The sequence below is a fragment of the Erinaceus europaeus genome, chromosome 17 (genome assembly GCF_950295315.1).
Source record: "Erinaceus europaeus chromosome 17, mEriEur2.1, whole genome shotgun sequence".
Taxonomy (NCBI): Eukaryota; Metazoa; Chordata; class Mammalia; order Eulipotyphla; family Erinaceidae; genus Erinaceus; species Erinaceus europaeus.
Genome location: NC_080178.1, coordinates 38560836 through 38584776, shown reverse-complemented (window position 1 = coordinate 38584776; position 23941 = coordinate 38560836). Strand labels below are relative to the sequence as shown.

At 40.7% G+C, this 23941-nt stretch overlaps 1 protein-coding gene, 1 long non-coding RNA gene and 1 other non-coding gene across 4 annotated transcripts in view; 1 reads left to right on the top strand and 2 right to left on the bottom strand.

Annotated features, from left to right (window-relative positions):
- Positions 1-1150: 1150 nt before the first annotated feature.
- LOC132534205 (small nucleolar RNA SNORA21) lies at positions 1151-1285 on the bottom strand. The gene has a single exon (XR_009545878.1). It is a non-coding gene; the product is annotated as a small nucleolar RNA SNORA21 (small nucleolar RNA).
- A 5495-nt stretch (positions 1286-6780) lies between these two features.
- LOC132533870 (uncharacterized) lies at positions 6781-22225 on the top strand. Its single transcript, XR_009545619.1, has 3 exons — positions 6781-6890; positions 20500-20552; positions 21740-22225. It is a non-coding gene; the product is annotated as an uncharacterized LOC132533870 (long non-coding RNA).
- The window catches only part of GRM5 (glutamate metabotropic receptor 5), a 654830-nt gene continuing 637687 nt past the window's right edge, over positions 6799-23941 (bottom strand). For both annotated transcript variants that reach the window (XM_007534501.3, XM_060176672.1), the window contains one exon: positions 6799-7687. In XM_007534501.3, coding sequence (XP_007534563.2) covers positions 6799-7687 — 889 coding nt within the window. The remainder of the gene's footprint in view (positions 7688-23941) is intronic.

Here is a 23941-nt window from a genome sequence, read left to right as displayed (position 1 = left end):
GCAATAGTTTATGGATACGTGTGAACATATGCTCTCTCTCACAGAAACTGGTGTATATCTAGGTTATGGGACTTTGTCAGAAAGTGAACCACCTGGGATGGAATTAGAGAATACTATGAAAGGAAAGGTCTCACCCGAGTAATGAAGCTGAAGGGTTGTCATTCCAATTCGGATTCTTAAGCCAGTCCTTGCATTTCGTCCTATATGCGCTTAACCCACTGCACTACTGCCCAATCCCCATCTGGTTTTATTTTTGTTTTTTGTTGTTGGCGCCAAACACATGCAAGATTCCATTGTTCCAGTAAGAACATTCTTTTCTCTTTCTTTTAATTTCTGAGAAAGATAAAGAGAGGGAGAAAGGGAAGGAGCTATGCTTGAGCATTGATATACCATCCCTGGAGCTTGTTTTAGTTCTGTGCATGGTGCTTTCCTGTGATGCAAGGGCTCTACTCAGGGTCCTCCTGCATGATCAAGTATGTGCTCTACTAAGTGAACTATTTTCTGTTAGTAATAAAGCTATTGTTCTTGAATATCTCATAAATAACGGAAATAGTGTTCACTTTCTGCTTAATATAAAATAAACTTTAAATAAATTTGATTAGTTTTGGTGTTCCAGTTACCTGAGTCTTGTATATTTTGCTTCAGAATTTTTATTTCTGTTTCTTGATGCATTTGTGAAAGAAACCTATTAAATAGGTTCATTGTGATTGTTTTTATTTTCCTGTCTCTATGTTACTCTCCTTTTAGAAATATATGTTTTGCCCTCTTACTAGTTTCTTGTTTTTATGGGAACAAGTAAATTTTTATTTTTTACTAATACACCGAAGAATCATGCAAGACTGCCAGCACTGGATGCATTCCTTGGCCATAAGTCTGCACACTCCTTTGCAACTGGTCCTGTGAGGGTAGAAGCTTTCATTTCCCCTTTATTATTTACAATGACCCCTGAATTGTCTTCAAAATATAGAAATATACCATCTGTTCTCTGGTATGGCTTTCGTTGTCTAATTACCACCGCTGGATGTACCTTCTTTCTGAGCTCTGGTTTGCCTTTTTTGACTGTGGCCATCACCGTGTCATCCACACCAGCATCAGGAAGTCTGTTTAGTTATCCTTTGAGATCCATGTCTCCCCACTCAAATGTGGCATAACTTGTCACACCACTGATTGAAGCAAACAACACAACATGCTGTCGCTTCACCCCAAAGTGGTGTCTTTACTCTTCCCTTTCTGGACGGCTCAATGGGTCACTAGTAAGAGGCCCAGCAAGTGCTTTTAAAGGGGTCTCTTACTAGTTTCTATTCTTTTACATTTATTTACTTAGCAGTCAACTCTTCCTGCTTTGTATAATCCAAGAATTGGTCAAATCATGCTGCTGTTTTAGCAAGTCACATTATTTAATAACACAGTTATATCATTCTCTTTTGGGGCCTACTAACTTCTGTGGGCTTTTAATCTTTCTTTTGGTCTAATCATCATCACTCACGTTTTTTGTTACCACAGTTTTTTCAATTAAGAATGGTTGTATTTGAGGGGCAGGAGATGATGCATTCAATAGCGTGCATATTTTATCTTGCAGGCGGATGTGTGTTCAAATCCCTTCCATCCCAACATGCGCACCTGCAGATTGGTGTAGCAGTGTTGCAGTTGTCTCTATTTCTCTGTATTTCTCTGTTTCTCTCTTTCTTGTCAAAATAAAGCAAAGAAAAATGGGGAAAAGGCCACCAGAAGCAGGCACTAAGCCTCAATGATAACCTTGGTGGCAAATAAACACAAAAAACAAAACAAAAACCCAAAAACTTGGGGACTGTATTTCAGCCCTCTCATTTCAAATATATCTTTATCTATTTATACCATGCACTGCCCCCTTGTCCATACAGTCCTATTTGTCTCAGTCCTTGATGCTCTTATGTGATGCCCAGGGTCTCATGCTTTGAAAACATATGTCCTACCTGCTGAAACTCATCCCAAACTTGGTCCTAAATTGCTTACTAAAATTCAGTTGAATTATACCTTCCTATACTAATAAAGAATACTGATCACTGTGCATTTATGATGTGCTAAGAATGGTATAAATCAAAGTCATGTCAGGTCACTGTTACTTACATCTGCATTTAGAGAAAGAATAAAGTTACAAAGAAGTCAGAATCTTTTTTCCAAGATCACATGTGACTTAGTCCAGATCCACTTCAATCTTACCAGCTGCTCTTGACTGGCATTTTATGATCCTACAGGTGCTCACAAGACTCTGGACCTTTAGGACATGTAATAGTTAGTATGTGGTTTGGATATTTCACTTCACCCTCAGATTTAAGTTAACAAATGCTCATCTGTATTATTTAAACTAGAAGATGCTGGAGGAAAGTTTGATAAACAGAAATGCTTCCTTTTTTCAGGTTTCAACTAATTTGGGAGTCTAACTCTGATGAAGAAAGCTATTTGTCAAGTCAATACTCCTTCAAAATTATATAAATATGTCCACATATACAAATACACACACACACACACACACACACACACATCAATGCAAAAGGTTAATAGTTTGCTTGTATACAGATACATGTAAGCACTTAATTTTACACTGTTTTGTGATGTTTTCTCTCAATATAGTTAACTATGGACAATTTCTATTTGTATTTTCAGAAACAAAATAAAGGTATGTCTCCCAAATTCTTTTTTTTCCTATGTTTTGCAGTATATTAGTTTATATCTCAAAAGTGTGCTTATGTCTTAGGAGATATCACCTCTGGTTGGTTAATGATTTCATTTATATCTATTTCATTTAGTGAGCTTTATAATTCATCTGTACAGATAATTCTGAATTTAAGAGACTTTAATAGTATAACTTTTATAACTTTAGAAAAAACTATTAAGACAATATTCTAAACACTCAAGGGGAAGAGTCTTAAAGTCATACCATAGCTTTTAAAAATATTTTCCAAAAATAACTGACTGCGCAAACACTGACTATAACATGATTTAGACAACTGAGAAACAGGCAAGTATATTTTAAAATGCCAAAAATAAAATAACACTTATACAAGTAAAAGCAAAACAGTGCTGATAAAAATGTTAAACTTTATGAAAAAAATCATTTGCAATTCACATCAAAATAATTTTACATTCTCTATTGTTTTAATAGTACAAGCTGCAAAAACAACAGAAAGGAAACAGATACCACACACAATTGTAAAAACAAATCCATTATAAGTGCAGGAAAAAAAAATTAAGTACAAGCACTTGTAGCCCACACAAATCTTTTAGGATTGGCACCATCTCGCTAACACATCTATATTCTATATAGATTCCTAATTACAATACCACCAGGAGCTGCCATTGGATTCTAGAAATACACACAATATACATAGTATATTTGTTCACATTGGGAAGATCAGTGAAATTTTACACATGCCTCATTATTTAACAGACAACAGAGAATATCCTAGACCTCAGACCCTCTTTTCAGTGAATTTTCATTTACCTCTACATGTTTCACTGATCTGTACATATTTTTTCACAGTATAAAATTGTAAATGGTAACTATGGAGATTCTTACAGCTTGAGGATTATTAATAAGCTATTGGCTAAAGTTGAACTCAGGTAAGACCTATGGAGTCTCCAGAACATGTACATTTTTGCTGGGAGACTAGCATAGGAAATGTTAAAGGTTCTTTTTTGTTTTGTTTTTCTTCATTTAAAAGTATTAATTCCTGGTTTGAAAGTCATAGAATTGCAGCAAAGCCAGGAGACAGCCCACCAACCAGCTAAGACAGCCATCTTCATTGCTGGTGAGAGCAGCATCTTGTCAAGGATGAGCAGCTCAAGGGTTTGCTCCTGTTCTTGGCTTTGGTCACATCTCATGGCATTCTCTTTTCCATCCTCCCTTCCTGGTTCCCATCTCTATACCAGAGAGTTAGTTTTGCCCAAGCCAAAGCTGCTCCTCAGACTGCCTAGCTCCTTTCCCCAGACAGGAGAATGAGAGGGCTTGTTCAGACAGACTCTTTCACTTGATCAAGCCAGGTCTTCTTGGACCAACTCTCCTTCAAGGTTGTTTTTCTTAGCCTTAGCTTTTCTCTGTGCTTTCTCCTTACTTATGGATCATGCTGGTCCTACGGAATTATCCCCATGCACCAGGAACAGATTATATTCAAGAAAACTGAAGGATAAGAAGTATCATATTTGTGAAGTCCATTTCCTAGCCCTAGAGTGAAGATTCATTTCTCTTGGTATTATAGATTTATTACTTGGTACCTGGTATTAGAATTGAAATTGGCAAAAAGACAGAGTTAGCATCAGTCCAAAATCAAAGGTGCCAAGAATGCAGTATGAACAGTATATATTATTTAGTGTGGCAAATAGGAATACAGGATAAAATATAACTTATTTTCCTCATACTGGATACATTATTGTTCCTATTATTGTTGATTATAATCTCATATGTAATTAGGAGATGGCAAATTATTTGCATTGTCTTAATTTCTAATGTATTATCTCATAAATTAGTGTAGCTTTTAAAAATATTCTACTAAAATCAGAGATAAATATTTGTTTATGGAGAAAGTCTTCAAAATGTTCTTCTAATGGTCAGTACTGTTAAACTCATAGTAGTTAAGAATAAAGTTGAAATAAACAGAAGAATCTTATGAGGGAAATTTAAAATGAATATACAATAGAACATAGATAGAAAGATTTAAGTACCTAAGGAATTGAGATAGAAAACCCCAGGCAAATGCCACCATTTTGATGATGGCACAAGGATATGAAAACTTCAAAGTATTTACAGTTGTTTTTAAAATAGAGGCAGATGTTTATTTTCAATGAAACCATAAAACTTAGATATACTCTTGTTCAAGAGTTTCATGATATCAGGAGCAGGTGTTCTGATGGCATAATTTTCACATTTGGCATGGGAAGTTTGACATCTTTAAATTACATTTAAGGAAACCAACTGTGACTTTTAATGCTTTGTAATTGGAAAGCTTGATTTTACATTAAGTGTAAACAGATACCAAGTAAGTCAAGCAGTGAATCTCTTACTAAAGAGTGGAGAATGATAAACTATGCTCATGAGAATGTCATAATTCTTTAATCTCTTTTCTTTTAAAATAGTTATGAAATTAAAAAGTACATACCAAAATAATGATATGGAGCAAAACGGGGGTATCTTTTTATCTCTGCCAAAAATATACTTCTGCCTCGGTAAATCTTTTTCATAAGGCTGTCTTTAGTATAAGGCTGGGTCAGTCGGATACCTTCTTTTATCACTATCCTTATTGAAAAGTCAAAAAGCATTTGGCATCCAAGGATAACTGTGATGGGAGGAAGGGAGATGTGACAATGTATGGAGCTCTTGAGCTTTGCTCTCTGCCTACATGAATCTACCAAAGCACATGGTGACTCCAAGGTTTTCTTTTGCAGTATTTCAAGAGTGACAACAGTAAGTGTGTCAGATGTATCCTTGATGATTTCAAAAGGAAATGTAAAAAGCAATCAAACTTTCCTTTGCCTCTTTTTGGAACAGGTAGGAAAGATCCTGTGGTTTCTATCCAGTAAGTTTCCTCTGTTTTATTTTCTGTATTGCTTTGAAAAGTCTATGTTTGTTAGAGTTCATAGCTGCCCTGTATAAGCAGCCAGGGATAGTTTAAAAAATGCTAATTACTGCTCACAGGTATAACTAACTATGTGTCCACTAAGATAATTGGAATTTGAATATCCAGTATATGATGCTATATGGTGCTAATTTTTGGAACAAGGATCCCTGCAGTAGTGAGAATGTCTTCATCCTTTGGGTCTCTGGACCTTTCTTCCAATGGATGGACTCCAACAAAACAGCAGCTCTTGGCATGTGAAAGGGGAAAAAAAAATGAAGAAGCCCAAATGCATATTCTTGTGGTTTTGCGGGCACTGCTAAGGGAACAGCTAAGAGGACTGTCCACTTTGTCAGAAAAGAGATAGCCAAGCTGGAACTCAGGAAGTGTTGTTATTAGTAGTAGTATTATAAAGAGAATTTCCAGCTACACAATGCACCCCAGTGAGGGAATTACAAAACAGTATTCCAGAAAATATGTATTTATTTTTTGCTACTCCAGGATTGACCGGCAACATGGTGAATAGTCACGAAATCTTCAACTGTTTTTTTTTTTTTTTCTGAGTGAATGGAGGTGAACTGAAATAACTAGGTGGCACACAGGAGGGTGGTTTCAGGAAGAGGATTTTTTTTCCAAACCATACAGTCTGAATTGCTCATGCCAGTCAGGCACTCACTCATTGTGCTTCCCAGGACGCTAGGGCCAGCTAGAGCCCAGTGGCCGCTTTTCAGCTCTTTCCAGGGGACAGGATGACAGTGATCAGTCACTGAAGGGGAAAGAGGCAGGTTTGGTGCCGGATTTCGAGTTTGGTAGAAAATGTACATTCATGTGTGGCGACTGACAGACTCTTCTGGGCAGAGGATGGAAGTAAACAAAGGGAGCTGTACAGTTGTTTCTTGGCTATCCCCCATGTCCAGTGTGTCCCTTGGGCTGTCAGAACACAGCCCTGGGGTGGTGACCTGGGGACAGTCCTGCCCCCTCCTAGGACAGCCTGCAGCATGGCTTTTAGAAGCCAGTGTGCTAAGGTCACAGAAGAGCGTCTGCCACAGGCGTGCATGGCTGGACCTTGGGGAGGTGGCCAGCAGGAGGATCCAGGGTGCCCCACGGGGTACTGGGCAGCTCTCCTGGCACGGGTAGGGGGAGGCAACCTCGCCCTGAGGGGGCCCGGACCCCATAACCCCGTGCCCCACTGCGACCTGGAAGGGCCCCTTCACAAGGACGAGGAACTTTGCGTGTAGTCTCCGATGACCAGCGCGTCGTATTTGGGGGACGCGGGGAGGCAGAGGGCCGACTCTGACACTGGTGAGTCGGGGGTGGTGCTCTCGGAGTCCACAGAGTCTCGGAAAGGGGACGGAGGGGTGAGAGCCACCAGCTCCTCCAGCTCGGGCTTGGAGGCGCCCCCAGGTGCCCCGGCACCCTCCGCTACCCCCTGGACCTCAGTGGCTGGAGGGGTCTGCATCTGCGCGCAGGCGGACCCCGAGGCGGCAGCGGGGAGCAGGTGGGATGCAGATCGTTGGGCTGGGGGCGCTGAGGGCTCAGGGGGGACAGGGGGCAGCATCAGGGAGTTGAGCTCGCTGATATTGGGTGTGAAGCGGGTCACCACGCTGCTGATCTGCTCCAACAGAGAGCTCTGAGGCGGGGGACTCTGCAGAAGGGGGCTCTGAAGTGGGGGGCTCTGCAGCTGGGGACCCTGAAGTGGGGAGCTTTGCTGTGTGGGGCTCTGCAGAAGGCGGCTCTGCAGCTGAGGGCTGCTCGGCACTATGGAATCCGACTGCCCTGGCCTCCCCGCCGCCGCCAGAGGCTCCTCAGCCTCTACAACTTCGTACAATGCCTGCGGGCTGGCATCCGGGGGCTCTGGCCCGCCTGGACCCCCGCTTGTACCAACTCTGGCACCTCCGGCCCCCGCCCCCGCCGCGGTCCCCGCGGCCCCTGCGGCCCCCGCGGCCCCCGCGCCTCCTGTGCCCTGTGGGAAGGGCCTGATGACCGCCGTCTGGTTGGGGCTGTCTCTCTTGCTGATGTGCACAGACAGCCGCTGCCACAAGTGCTGGCCCCGGCCACTGCGCTCCGTCTGCGCCCAGGTCACCGACTTGCCATTGGAGCTGCGGAAAGAAGGGACACAGAGTGACTTGGAGCCCAGGCTTCGCCGAAGGAGAGGGAGCGCAGGGGAAGGCTCTGTTGAAAATGTTTGTTTGTTTGTTTGTTTTAATGAGAGTTAGAGGGAAAGTTATAGAGACCAGAGAGTACTGCTCAGCTCTGATCTGTGCTGGTACTGGAAACTGAACCTGGAAACTAGGAGTCACAGGCATAAAAATCTTTTGCATAACCATTATGCATCTCCCCAGCTCTACTATAATCTATCTTTCTTTCTTTCTTTCTTTCTTTCTTTCTTTCTTTCTTTCTTTCTTTCTTCCTTCCTTCCTTCCTTCCTTCCTTCCTTTCTTTCTTTCTTTCTTTCTTCCTTTGTTACAGAGCACTGTTCAGCTCTGATTTATAGTAGTGTTTGCCTGCAGGCATGGAAGTCTTGTTGCACAACCATTTTACTGTCTCCTTGGCTGGGAAGGATGTGTATTGTCCTTTGGAGAAACAAACTTTGGAGCCCTTTAAACGCACTTAATACAAAGCTCAAGGACCCTTGTAAGGATCCTAGTTGGAGTCCCTGCAGGGGGATTGACTCAGAGGAGTTGAGGTGAAGCAGGTCTGCAAGTATCTTTCCCTCTCCCTCTCTTCCCAATCTCCTCTCAATTTCTTTATGTCCTATCCAATAAGACGGAAAAAAATGGTCACCATGAGCAATGGATTCATAGTGCCAGCACCAAGCCCAAGCGATAACCCTGGAGGAAAAAAGAAAATATGAAAGAAAAAGAAAGGAAGGAAGGAAGGAAGAACTCTTGGAAAGACCCCATGGAAAGAGACCTGTTCATGTTGGGCTCTGGTTAAAAGATGCTATAGTACAGTACGTGGCCTTTCCTGCATACCTGGCTGCTGAGAAAAGGGGACAATGTGAATGAGAAACCCCTACACTCAGAGCCCACTGGTTGAGCGATCCAGAATTTGGCACTGCAAAGGGAAAGAGGGCTGCCAGCATCCTGTTGTGTGCACAGGCCAGAGTCAAAGCCAGAAGAGCCTCTAAAAGAAAGTACCTCCAGGGTCCTTGGCCATCCACCCTCCTCCACCCCACCTAGGGGCTAGCTGGAAGGAAGGGTGGGACTCTCCAAACCTTGGTGCTTCTGATTTCCAGTCTCTTCTGCAGGCTAATGGGTGGGGAGGCAACAGGGGCCTTTCTACCAAAGCCCTTGACTATGAATTTGCCTGAGTCACCCTGACATGCAGATTTCTAGTAAAATCTTCTTCGCTGACTTTCTCATCAAGTAATTTTTAGATCTCAAGGGATGGTGTCCTTGTCAGCAAGGTTTGTTTGTTTGGTGCAGGGGAGATAACACAGTGGTTCTGCAAAAAGACTTTCATGCTTAAGATTCTGAAGTCCCAAATTCACTTCAGCCATCCCACTTTAAGCCAGAACTGAGCTTAAAGCTTAAAACTGGTTTATGAACACCTTCATAAATTATATAGTCTATGGCATAAGAAAACTCAAATATGTTCTCTGAAAATTGAAAGGTTCCTTTTATGAAAATATCATCTTCATGACTAATACTTTATTGTTTGTTATTTGAGGGGAATGGTCAGTTAAATCATGAGTTTCCTTACATAACAAAGTATTTTAGGGCCTGGTGAAATGACTGACTTGTAGAGCACATGCCTGAGGACAATCCCTATGCCTGTATAAAAACACATTTCAGAAGAAAAACTTTTAATTTCATTTGAAAAGATGTTATTGTTTCTTATTTTGATTTGCCATTACCTAGACGTCACTACTCTGGGCTGATTTTTTTGGAAAGAGAGAGGGGTGGGGTAAAAGAGGGAGAGGAGGAAGAGAAGGAGGAGAAAAGACACTACAGCACCAAAACTTTCCACTGGGCCATATTCATGGCCAAGCAGTTGAATTATCTAGGTGAGCTATTTTACTGGGCTGTATGTATGCCTTTGAAATGACACCAGAAAATATAAACTCATTGGAAGAATTCTGTGAATTAAGAATATGCTGGTGGGGAAGATGGCGGACTGAGAAGCTGCTAGCAGCGTGTACTCTGATCACATCTGGAAATGGTAGGATTTTCTGCCTTTAGCAGGCCAGTCAATAATTATAGTCACCAAAGAGGTGACTATAATTTAATTTGGGTTAAGAATTAGAGTAAAGGTGGCACGGACTAGCGGGCGGGCTGCTCCAGACTTCCCAGGCAGCGGCGGGCAAGGTGGGTGCGCCAGGCATTGTCCTCCACCCGGGAAGGCGGCTCCTCAGCCGGTTGCAGAGCGCTGCTGGGCGGCCGGCAGAGGACCCGGAGGGAGCACTGTAGCTCGGGGGCTTTCTCTTGGGAGTCTCCAGGGACCACCGGGACCCTGAGGGCGGATCCAAAGACTTCTTAAGTATAGCTCTCATTGGATCAAAGGACTTGGAGCTAGTTTTCATTTTTGAGAAATCCTTTAAAAAAGTCTGGAGGGGGGAGTTTCCCGGAAGATGGCGGACTGAGAAGCTGCTAGCCGCTGAGCTCCAAACACATCCCCTGGAAACAATAGGATTTTCTGCCTTTAGCAGGCCAGCCAATAAGGTGCCATAGCGGTGACAAGGAGATGACTATTACTTAATTTGGGTTAAGAATTAGACTAGGGGAAAAAATTCTTTTTTCTTCCTTTTAATTTTCAAGCATACCTCTCCCCCCCCCCCCCCGCCATAAGCAGTCCCTGGGGACCAGCTCCTAGCAGGATACCCCACAACACCAAACAGGGTGCTTTTTTGAATTCACTGATACACATTAGGGAAGTTCCTTGCACTGCTCTCAATTACAACTCTTTTTCTTATCTTCTCCATTTTCTCTCTCTTCTCTCTCTCTCTTTTTTAATCTTGTCATACACTTCTTTCCTCTTCTTTGCCTTTCTGAATTTGTGAATTACTTTGGGGAAGAAATCTGACTCAGAGCGGACTCTTTATGTGTGTATCTCTGCTCTAGTTCCCTTTCCCCTCTTGTTACTCCTAGAATATACGGTGGGTAGTAGATTTGCATAACTGTCTATTCTTGCTATCCTCTCTTTCTTTTCTCTTTCTTCACTGGGATTTGGTTACTATTTTTTCACGGAATGGAGAAATTGTTTGGCTAACTGGTAACGATTAAACTACTTCAATACTTACTTCAGTTGCTACTGGTGAGTGCAATTGTCATAAAGGTATTTAGTACAGTGTTACTTGTACTCAAGACACAACAACTGAGGAACAACAGAGCATAAAAAAAGAAGAAAGAAACACATAAATAAAAAAATAGGTAGATCAAAAACAAATAAAACTGCTACTCCAATGAATGAAGACAAGAGCCCAGAAGAAACTACAAATCAGCCAGAAGTAACCATAGATAAGAAAAGTATGCAAGCAATAATAAACTTATTAATCACAGAAATGAAAACAACATTGGAGGAAAGGAATGGCAGTATTAGGGAAACAACAGTTGAGACCCCCAAGGAAAATACTGATTATCTTGAGGCAATTAGAGAACTGAAAGCTGAAATAGCTGTAATGAAGAAAGAAGCTGAGGCAAGGTAAAGCAGACTAACAGAAGCAGAAAACAGAATTAGTCAGACAGAGGATGAGTTAGAGAAAACTAAGAAAGAGGTGAAAGAGCTTAAAAAGAGATTGAGAGACACTGAAAACAACAACAGAGACATATGGGATGATCTCAAAAGAAGTAACATTCGTATAATTGACCTGCCAGAGGAAGAAAGAGAGGAAGGGGAAGCAAACATTCTAGAGGAAATAATACAAGAAAACTTCCCAGACCTGAATAACAGAAAGGATATCAAGGTTCAAGAGGCCCAGAGAGTACCAAATAGAATCAACCCAGACCTGAAGACACCAAGACACATCATAGTCACAATGAGAAGAAATAAGGATAAAGAAAGGATCCTAAAGGCTGCAAGAGAGAAACAAAAAGTCACATACAAGGGAAAAACAAAAAGATTATCTGAAGAATTCTCCACTCAAACTCTAAAAGCCAGAAGGGAGTGGCAAGATATCTATCGAGCCCTGAATGAAAAAGGGTTTCAAGCAAGGATAATATATCCTGCTAGACTTTCATTCAAACTAGATGGAAGGATCAAAACCTTCTTAGATAAACAACAGTTAAAGGAGGCAACCATCACCAAGCCGGCCCTGAAAGAGGTACTAAAAGACCTCTTATAAACAAGAACATCACTGTAATACTTGCAATATATCAGAGCAAACAATTTTTTTTTAGAACAATGGCACTACAATACATTAAATCCATAATATCAATAAATGTCAATGGCTTAAACTCACCCATCAAAAGGCACAGGGTGGGGGGATGGATCAGAAAACATAACCCAACCATATGCTGCTTGCAAGAATCCCATCTGTCACAAGATAAACACAGACTTAAAGTGAAAGGATGGAAAACTATCATACAGGCTAACGGACCACAAAAAAGGGCAGGAACAGCCATTCTCATCTCAGATACGATAGATTTTAAATTAAAAAAGTAATAAAAGATAGGCAAGGACATTAAATAATGATTAGAGGATCCATCAGCCAAGAAGGCTTAACAATTATTAACATCTATGCACCCAACAAGGGACCATCTAAATACATTAAGCATCTACTGAAAGAATTTCAAAAATACATCAATAGTAATACAATAATAGTGGAAGACTTTAACACCCCACTCTCACACTTAGACAGATCAACAAGCAGAGAACCAATAAAGATACAAGAGAATTGAATGAAGAGATCGACACGCTAGACCTCTTGGACATTTTCAGAGTCCTTCACCACAAAAAACTGGAATACACCTTCTTTTCAAATCCACATAACACATACTCAAGGATAGACCACATGTCAGGCCATAAAGACAGCATCAATAAATTCAAGAGCATTGAAATCATCCCAAGTATCTTCTCAGACCACAGTGGAGTAAAACTAACATTTAACAACAAACGGAAAATTATTAAAAGACACAGAATTTGGAAACTAAACAACATGCTCCTTAAGAACCACTGGGTCAGAGACTCACTCAAACAGGAAATTCAAATGTTCCTGGAAACTAATGAAAATGAAGACACAACCTATCAAAATATTTGGGACACAGCTAAAGCAGTACTGAGAGGGAAACTTATAGCCATACAGTCACATATTAAACACCAAGAAGAAGCCCAAATAAACGACCTTACTGCACACCTCAAGGACTTAGAGTAAGAGGAACAAAGGAACCCTAAAGCAACCAGAAGGACAGAAATCACTAAAGTTCGAGCAGAAATAAACAACATCGAAAATAAAAGAACCATACAAAAGATCAATGAAGCCAAATGTTGGTTCTTTGAAAGATTAAACAAAATTGACAAACCCCTAGCCAGGCTCACCAAACAAAAAAGAGAGAAGACTCATATTAATAGAATTGTAAACGATGCAGGAGATATCACAAGTGACACCACAGAAATCCAGAGAATCCTGCGAAACTTCTATGAAGAACTATATGCCACCAAGCTAGAGAATCTGGAAGAAATGGAACAATTCCTAGAAACCTATGCACTTCCAAAACTGAACCAAGAAGAACTACAAAATCTAAATGCACCACTCACAGACAAAGAAATTGAAACCGTTATTAAGAATCTCCCCAACAACAAAAGTCCTGGACCAGATGGCTTCACAAACGAATTCTACAAAACTTTCAGGAAACAGTTAATACCCATACTTCTTAAGCTATTCCATAAGATTGAAGAAACAGGAATACTCCCTTCCACCTTTTATGAAACCAACATCACCCTGATACTAAAAGCTGATAGGGACAGAACAAAAAAGGAAAACTACAGACCAATATCTCTGATGAACATAGACGCCAAAATATTAAACAAGATCTTGGCCAACCGGATACAGCAACACATCAAAAAGATTGTTCATCATGACCAAGTGGGATTCATCCCAGGAATGCAAGGCTGGTTCAACATTCGTAAGTCAATCAATGTCATTCACCACATCAATAAAAGCAAAGCCAAAAACCACATGATTATCTCAATAGATGCAGAGAAAGCCTTTGACAAAATCCAACACCCATTCATGCTCAAAACTCTACAAAAAATGGGAATAGATGGGAAATTCCTCAAGATAGTGGAGGCTATATATAGCAAACCTACAGCCAACATCATACTCAATGGACAGAAGCTGAAAGCATTCCCCCTCAGATCAGGGACTAGACAGGGCTGTCCACTGTCGCCGTTACTCTTCAACATAGTATTGGAAGTTCTTGCCATAGCAATCAGGCAAGAGAAAGAAATCAAAGGAATACAGATTGGAAGGGAGAAGTCAAGCTCTCACTATCTGCAAATGATATGATAGTATACTTAGAAAGACCTAAAGAATCCAGTAGAAAATTACTGGAAGTTATTAGGCAATATAGCAAGGTATCAGGCTACAAAATTAATGTACAAAAATCAGTGGCATTTCTTTATGCAAACACTAAATCTGAAGAAGAAGACATCCAGAAATCACTCCCCTTTACTGTTTCAGCAAAATCAATCAAATACCTAGAAATAAAGCTGACCAAGGAAGTGAAAGACTTGTATGCTGAAAACTATGAGTTGCTACTCAAGGAAATAGAAACTGATACCAAGAAATGGAAAGATATCCCATGCTCATGTATTGGAAGAATAAATATCATCAAAATGAATATTCTCCCCAGAGCCATATATAAATTTAATGCAATACCCATCAAAGTTCCACCAAGCTTCTTTAAGAGAATAGAACAAACACTACAATCATTTATCTGGAACCTGAAAACACCTAGAATTGCCAAAACCATCTTAAGGAAAAGAAACAGAAATGGAGGCATCACACTCCCAGACCTTAAACAATATTATAAAGCCATCATCATCAAAACAGCATGGTACTGGAACAAAAATAGGCATACAGACCAGTGGAACAGAATTGAAAGCCCAGAAGTAAATCCCAACACCTATGGGCATCTAATCTTTGATAAGGGGGCCCAAAGGATTAAATGGAAAAAGGAGGCTCTCTTCAATAAATGGTGCTCGGAAACCTGGGTTGAAACATGCAGAAGAATGAAATTGAGCCACTTTATCTCACCAGAAACAAAAATCAACTCCAAATGGATCAAAGACCTAGATGTCAGACCAGAAACAATCAAATACTTAGAGGAAAACATTGGTAAAACAGTTTCCAAGCTACACCTCAAGGACATCTTTGATGAATCAAACTCAATTGCAAGGAAGACTAAAGCAGAAAAAAACCAATGGGACTACATCAAATTGAAAAGCTTCTGCACATCTAAAGAAACTATTAAACAAACAGAGAGACCCCTCACAGAATGGGAGAAGATCTTCACATGCCAGACATCAGACAAGAAACTAATGACCAAAATATATAAAGAGCTCAGCAAACTTAGCACCAAAAAAGCAAATGACCCCATCCAAAAATGGGCAGAGGATATGAACAAAACATTCACCTCAGAGGAGATCCAAAAGGCTAACAAACATATGAAAAACTGTTCTAGGTCACTGATTGTCAGAGAAATGCAAATTAAGACAACACTAAGATACCACCTCACTCCTGTAAGAATGGCATACATCAAAAAGGACAGCAGCAACAAATGTTGGAGAGGATGTGGGGATAGAGGAACCCTTTTGCATTGCTGGTGGGAATGAAAATTGGTCCAGCCTCTGTGGAGAGCAGTCTGAAAAACTCTCAGAAGGCTAGACATGGACCTTCCATATGATCCAGTAATTCCTCTCCTGGGTTATACCCCAAGGACTCCATAACACCCAACCAAAAAGAGGTGTGTACTCGTATGTTCATAGCAGTACAATTCATAATAGCTAAAACCTGGAAGCAACTCAGGTGCCCAACAACAGATGAGTGGCTGAGAAAGCTGTGGTATATATACACAATGGAATACTGTGCAGCTATCAAGAACAATGAACCCACCTTCTTTGACCCATCTTGGACAGAGCTAGAAGGAATTATGTTAAGTGAACTAAGTCAGAAAGATAAAGATGAGTATGGGATTATCCCACTCATCAACAGAAGTTGACTAAGAAGATCTGAAAGGGAAACTAAAAGCAGGACCTGATCAAATTGTAAGTAGGGCACCAAAGTAAAAACCCAGTGGTGAGGGGTAGACATGCAGCTTCCTGGGCCAGTGGGGGGTTGGAGTGGGCGGGAGGGATGGGTCACAGCCCTTTGGTGGTGGGAATGGTGTTTATGTACACTCCTAGCAAAATGTAGACATATATATCAGTAGTTAATTAATATGAGAGGGGAAAATCAATTGTATGTCTCAAAGTTTCTCAAAACACAAACTGAATCCTTTTAATATATAGGCTGTGTATTTGATATGCGGACTCTCTCAAAAGCCTAGACCAAGTAGATTAGAAGCATCCAATAGCACAGCTATATACAAGACACTGGATACTGTACAGCAAACCATAACAAAAGGACTTTTCAAAGTTAACCCAATTAACAAATAATGTGATGATAACATTAACTATCGATTTTCTTTTTGAACCCTAAGACAGCAGGAACCTCACATCTCCACTATAGAGCCCCTACTTCCCCCAGTCCTGGAACCCTTGGATAGGGCCCACTTTCCCATATGCATCTCCCAATCCAAACCAAATAATATTGCATCCGCCGATCACAACCTAACCAACGCAACGATTGCCACCTCAACATGCTTCACCTCAGACTGTGTCCAGAGACTTCACGTGTGGAATGACAATCCTTCAGCTTCATTACTCGGGTGAGACCTTTCCTTTTATAGTACACTCTAATTTCATCTCAGGTAGTTCACTTTCTAACAAAGTCCCATATCCTAGATATACACCAGTTTCTGTGAGAGAGAGCTTATGTGAACACGTATCCATAAACTACTGCAAAATATATACCTGAAAGGAGTAGTACACTAGAGTTTGCAGTGAGTACCTCCCTAACACTTCCTCTCCACTATTCCAAGCTTGGGATCCATGATTGCTCAACAATTTGTTTGGCTTCGTATGTTAACTCTCTTTTCAATCACCAGGTTCCAGATGTCACCAGCATGCTGGCCAGGCTTTCCTGGATTGAAGACCCCACCAATGTGTCCTGGAGCTCAGCTTCCCCAGAGACACACCTTACTAGGGAAAGAGAGAGGCAGACTGGGAGTATGGACCGACCAGTCACCGCCCATGTTCAGCGGGGAAGCAATTACAGAAACCAGACCTTCTACCTTCTGAAACCCTCAACGACCCTGGGTCCATGCTCCCAGAGGGCTAGACAATGGGAAAGCTATCATGGGAGGGTGTGGGTTATGGAGATTGGGTGGTGGGAATTGTGTGGAATTGTTCAAAAACCTTATGTTTTTGTTCATTAATCCTTTCTTAAATAAAAAAATTAAAAAAAAAAGAATATGCTAACTACCATGGAGAGCTACTGGTAACTTAGGTGGCAGGGGGCAGTATGTGGTCATTTATATCAGGTAAAGGTATGAAATTATTGTCTTAAACCATACTCTCTTGTCAGTCAAAATTTTAATGATTTTTAATATATATATATATTATTAGATAAATTGAGAGGGGAGTGGGGGATAGATATCTGCAACCTTGTTTCACCACTTGTGAAGCTTTTTCCCCCACAGGGGCTTGAACCTTGCCCCTTGTGCATTGTAATATTAGTGTTAACCATGTGCACCAACCGCCTGGCCCCTTTAACTAGCATTTCTTTGGTGAAAATGAGAATAAGAATTCAATAAGAATACTTTTAGCAGGCCATCGACAATTGAGTCCCATTAGCTGAACATTTTTGTAACCATGTGTTGATATTGCTTGCTTCCAACAACTATTCTTTAGTTAAGAATTATGAAGATGCAGCTTTTAAAATATATTGAAGGGTTTGATATTGTTTCTACTCAGACGTCTTAAATTAGGTGGAGGCATTTCATTCAGAGCCTCACCTAAAACCTAGTATTTTGATTTTTGACAATTATGTCAGGAAACACACTATAAGAAGAAGAAAATGGCAGAATCAATCATATAACTTGCCCTAGTTTCAACATCAAGGGTTGAAATAATGATCTCACTGGCAAGAATGATTTGAATAACCATGGTGATGTCTGCACTATACATGTATATACATAAAAAAACACTGAAAGAAAGGAGGTGAAGTTCAAGATTAATTACCTAATGTAGACACTGTGATCAATGTAATGCTGCCTTATATACTGTTTTATCAAGTTCTTCTTTCTTCCCTTTCTCCCTTTCTCCTTTCCTTCCTTTCTCACCTCCTTACAGTTCCATACTGGGGTTTTCATATAGCTAGACAAAGATCAAGAGATAGAGATGAGAGAAAGAGAGAGAAAAAGGAAGAGAGAGAGAGAGAGAGACACCACAACACCAAGGCTTTCTTCAACGTGGTAGAGGCTGGGCTTGAATTTAGGTAATTCACTTAGCAAAGCAAGGCATGGCACTATTCAAATGAGCTATTTGGCTGACCCTAGGCTTTCTTTTTTTTTTTTTCACCTCCAGAGTTACCACTGGGGCTCTGTGCTGGCACTACGAATGCACTGCTCCTGGTCACCAGTTTTTCCATTTATTTTATTTTATTATTATTACTAGATAGAACAGAGAAAATTGAAAGAGGAGTGGAAGATAGAGAAAGATAGATACCTGCAGACATACTTCATTGCTTGTGAAGCCACATCCCTGCAGGAGGGAAGCTGGGGGCTCAAAGTGGACTGGGATTCTTGCAGTTTGTACTATGTGAGCTTAACCCAGTGTACTGCTTTTCCCCCACCATAAGACACTTTTGAGAACATTATCTTCAGGGGTCAGGTGGTAGCAGCAGCAGGTTAAGCGCATGTGGTGTGAAGTGCAAGGACCGACCTGCAGGGGAGTCGCTTCACAGGTGGTGAAGAAGATCTGCAGGTGTCTTTCTCTCCCCCTCTCTGTCTTCCCCTCCCCTCTCCATTTCTATCTGTCCTATCCAACAACGACATCAATAATGACAATAATAATAACTACAACAAGGACAACAGAAGGGGGGAGTAAAAAAAGCAAACAAAAACATTATCTTCAATAATTCTACTCCTACCCCTTTAACAAGAAGCCCAGAAGAGCTCACCAAATTAAAAAAAAAAGACACCATTCAAAAGTGAATATGAACTGAATATTCACAAAAGAAGAGATATAAAAGACAACAGACATGAAAAAATGCACTAAGTCATTGATTATCAGAGAAAGGCAAATAAAGACAACATTGATATACCATCTCACTCCTGTGAGAATGTCACACATCAGAAAGGATAGTAACAACAAATTCTGGAGAGGTTGTGGGGACAAAGGAACCCTCCTGCACTGTTGGTGGGAATGTCCCTTGGTTCAACCCTTGTGGAGAGCAGTCTGGAAAACTCTCTGAAGGATTGAAATCAACCTATTTTATGACCCTACAATTTCTCTCCTGGGGATATATCCTAAGGAATCAAACATCCATCCAAAAATATCTGTGTATACTTATGTTCATAGCAACACAATTTGTAATAGAGAAAACCTGGAAGCAATTTATGTGTCCAAAATATGAGTGGCTGATAAAGTTTAGTACAAGTACACAAGTATCCTCCATGAGGATAATTTCTGGAACCATCCGTTCCACCCCGGTTCCATGGCTGCCAGTTCTTAGCAACATCGCCCCGCCAGATATTCATCAGGATGCGGCATCATCTAAGTTCATTTCCCACGTATACGCTTGACCGGACCTGCCAATATACGCGGATATCTTCACCCACCCTGCTCAACGCTTGACATCTCATCACCCAATCTGGTCCCCTACGCCTACACTGAACTTCTCTGTTCCAGTCTCTTGGAAACAGAGCTGGCAGTCAGCTGAGGTAAAGAACAAACACCTCATCACAGACCCCTGCAAGCGTCAACCCGGCTTTGACCTAGCACGTTATGATTGGGCTCTCCTCAATCGCTATCGAACAGGCCATGGCCAGTGCACCGCTATGTTCCATCACTGGGGAGCCAGAGATGACCCAAACTGCCCCTGTGGCTACAGACAGACTATGACCCACATAGTCAACGACTGCCACCTCTCCAGCTTCAAAGGAGGTCTCGAAACTTTACATCAGGCTCAACCTGATGCTGTTGACTGGCTACGGAAGAAGGGCAAACGCTAGAAGAAGAAGAACAAGTACACAATGAAATACTACTCAACGATTAAGAATAATAAATTCACCTTCGTCACCTCATCTTGAATGGAGCTTGAAGGAATTATGTTAAGTGAGATAAGACAAAAAAAGGAGGATGAATATGGGATTATCTAATTCATGGACAGAAGTTGAAAAATAAGAACAGAAAGAGGAAACATTATGTAGAACTTAGGCTGGGTTCGGTGTAGTGAACCAAAGTAAAGGACTCTGGTTGGGGGATCTTTCAGGTCCTGGCACATGATGGTGGAGGAGGACATAATCTGGGGGTCAGAGTGTTTTGTAGAAAACTGAGAGATGTTATACGTGTAGCAAGAACTGTATCTACTGGAAACCATTAATCCTCTCATAGTCCTTTCATAATTGCTTTTTTAAAATTTATATTTCTTTATTGGTATATTAATGCTTTATAGTCTACAGTAAATCCAATATTTTTTTAAATCCCAGAAGACAGCTTCAGTGAGATTATCTCACTTGTCCAGGGTCACAACAGTTATTCTAAGATGAAGTGGGGCTACTAAAACCATTTCAACTGTTTCTAATTCCATTTCAATGCTGGTTCATTGTCCATAGCTGCTTCTTGATATGAACTGTCCTTATTACAGGGAAAAGAAGTCACAGGTACAACCTGGTGATGGGGGATTTGGCAAGTAGAGATGTTAGTCATTATTTGTTTATTATTATCTGTTGATACTTTCTTGTCCTGTGTCTCTGTACTTCTTAATCATTCATCTCTCAGTCTAGAGAGCATGATCCCTACCAGGTAACAGAGTGAGAAATTGCAGGTTTTGCATGTATGAGTTTCTGAGTTGGAACCTTAGCACTGCAAATTCTAGAGCTATTCTCTTTCATTTATCTCTCAGTCTGTCAAAAAACAAAAATGGTCACCAAGAATGATGAAGTCATGCAAGCACTGATCACCAATGATAACCCTGGTGGCAAAAAAAATGGAGGAGAGAGGATTTTTTTTAATTCTCTTTGATTATGACCTCACACAGCACTGGCTGGTACTTGCACATAGCCACAATTTTCAGAAGCCATTTTTCTGTTTTTCATTGATATGGAGTGTGAGAGACAGAGAGAAGGATACCTCATGCAACACCTTTCATGCAATTTCCCCTATGCAAGTGGGGACCAGGGTTTGAACCTGAACCTTCCCACAATGTAATGTGTACACTTTACTGGGTCAGCCACTGGCCCCTGAAGTTTTCAATTGCTGCTTGTTGATGAGTCTTCCCTGCCCTAAGGCTGGGCACACCCCTCAAGGGCAGTAATTATGAGTATCTTTTATGTTTAGTACAGTGTTGATTCAGAGCAGGTAGGTTGGGTATATTGGGCAAAGAGTAAATTGTCCCAATGCTGTGGAAAACAGTATTTCTCAGAACATCAGCAAAGGACTTACTTTATCACTGGTCACTTTCTACTCTGGAAAGGAAACAAACACAACCATCCAAAGAGACCTATGTGCACTTATACTCATAGAAGCACAATTTGTAATAACCCAAACTTGGAAGCAATCCAGATGTCCAAGGATAGTTTAGTGGTTAAGAAACACTTTTCCCATATTTGGGAGCTGCTCTCTTCCCTGATGCAACTTTCTAGTCCTTTTTACAACTATGGCACCATTTCCCCAGACAAGAACCTGGGTCCACCTGCATATTAGATGTCAGGTCCAGGCAAAAACTAATAAAGTCATGGCCCCCTTGGAATATACCTAAAATAGACTTACTAGCTTTTTTTCAAAATGGAGACCCCAAAATCTTTATCTGGAATATTCTTGCCTTTAGGCTCATGATTAGTCAACAATTTGTTCTGCATTATATCTATATCTTAGCTCTTTTTCAGCCACCAGGTTTCAGATGCTACCATGATGCCAACCTGACTTTCCTGGGCAGACAACTCCACTAATGTGTCTGGGAGCCCCACTTCCCCAGAGCTCTGCCCCACTAGGGAAAGAGAGAGACTGGCTAGGAGTATGGATTAACCTGCCCCCCCCATGTTCAACGGGGAAACAATTACGGAAGCCAGACCTTCCGCCTTCTGCACCCCACAATGAGCCTGGGTCCATACTCCCAGAGGGATAAAGAATAGGAAAGCTATCAAGGGAGGGGATGGAATATGGAATTCTGGTGTTAGAAATTGTATGGAATTGTACCCCTCTTGTCCTATGGTCTTGTCAATGTTTCCATTTCATAAACAAAAATTATACAGATATAAAAAATGTCATACAAAAAAGAAACATTGTGCTTTCACAGTAACCAAATAAAAAATTACCTCACCAAAATCCAAGTTTATCACTGTGAAATAGAGATAAAATACATACCCATACGTCAACAACTGTACTATAAATCATTATTTCTCTAAATAAAATGAATTTAAATGCTCTATATGAGAGATTATTTTTTCCTCTGAGGACATAAAGAAGTACTCAAATAGCACATGAAGTGTTCTATATCAGTAATCATCAGGGAAGTGTAAATAAGAACCACAATATGATGTTGCCTCAAAGAATAGAATGGCAGTTAAAGGAAAAGATAAAATGGGATAAATGTTGGGGGAAGATGTGGAGAAGAGAGAGACCTTTTGTACTATTAGTAGGAAGGCAAATTGGTGTAGTCTCCATGAAAAAGAAAAAATATGGAATATTCTTAAGATATTTAAATAGAACTACCATGCAGTCTATCAGTTCCATCTATGAGTATTCATCCAAAGAAAATATGGCTACCTCAAAAGGTTATATGCAGAGAAGGGGAGACAACATAACTTTTTTATTGTCTTTATTCATTTATTGGATAGAGACGGTCAGAAATCAGGAGGGAAGGGGTGATAGGGAGAGAGACAGAGAGACACCTGCAACACTGCTTTACCACTTACAAAGCTTTCCCTCTATAGGTGGGGACTAGGGGCTCTAACCTGGCTCCTTGCACATTGTAATATGTGCACTTAACCAGGTGCACCACCATCCAGCCCCTAGACAACATAATTTTCATGCAAATGACTTTTATGCCTGTGGCTTTGAGGTCTGAGGTTCAGTCACCAGTACCAGAGCTGAGAAGTACTCTAGTCTCTCTGTGTGTATCTTTCTCTCTGCACTACTCATTAAAATAAATAATAAAGTATTATTAATAAATACTACCTACACCTCCAATACTCACTGTAGGATTACCCACAATAACCAATACAAGGAAACAATCTAAATTTCTTTCTTTCCTTTTCTTTTTCTTTTTGCCTCCAGGGTTATCGCTGGGGCCCTGTGCCTGCACTACACTATGAATTCACTGCTCTTGCCAGCCAGTTTTCATTTCTGTTGGATAGAACAGAGAGAAATTGAGAAGGGAGGGGGAGATAGAGAGGGAGAGAAGAAGAGACACACCTGCAAATCTGCTTCACTGCTTGTGAAGTGACCTCCCCCCCCCCGCGCAGGTGGGGAGCTGGAGTCTCAAACTGGGAACCTTTTGCTGTCCTTGCACTTTGTACTGTGTGCTTAACCTAGTTTGCCACTGCTGGGTCCCCACAAACAATCTAAATTTCATGATCATTCTCAATATATAGATATGTCAAATGATTGTGCTGCACACCTAAAACAAATGAAATGTCATATGTCAATAACTTTTCAGTAAAGTAGGTCATATACTTTTGTCTATTAGAATCACTTTTAAGTGACAGGGTGCTCGCTTACCTAGTAGAGGGCACATGCCGCCACATGTAAGGACCTGGGTTCAAGTCCCCACTACTACTTTCAGAGAGGAAACTTTACAAACAGTGGAGTTGTGCTGCAGTATCTCTATTTCTTTATTTTATTTTATTTTATTTTATTTTATTTTATTTTATTTTATTTTATTTTATTTTATTTTTTTTACCAGAACACTGCTCAGTTCTGGCTTATAGTGGTGCTGGGGATTGAACCTGGGACCTCAGAGCCTCAGGCTTGAAAGGCTTTTGCATAACCACTAATGCTGTCTCCCCAGCCCTATCTCTATTTCTTTCTTTTTAAATTTTTTAAATATAAATTTTAATATATATTTTTTAAGTTTACTGTTTTATTTT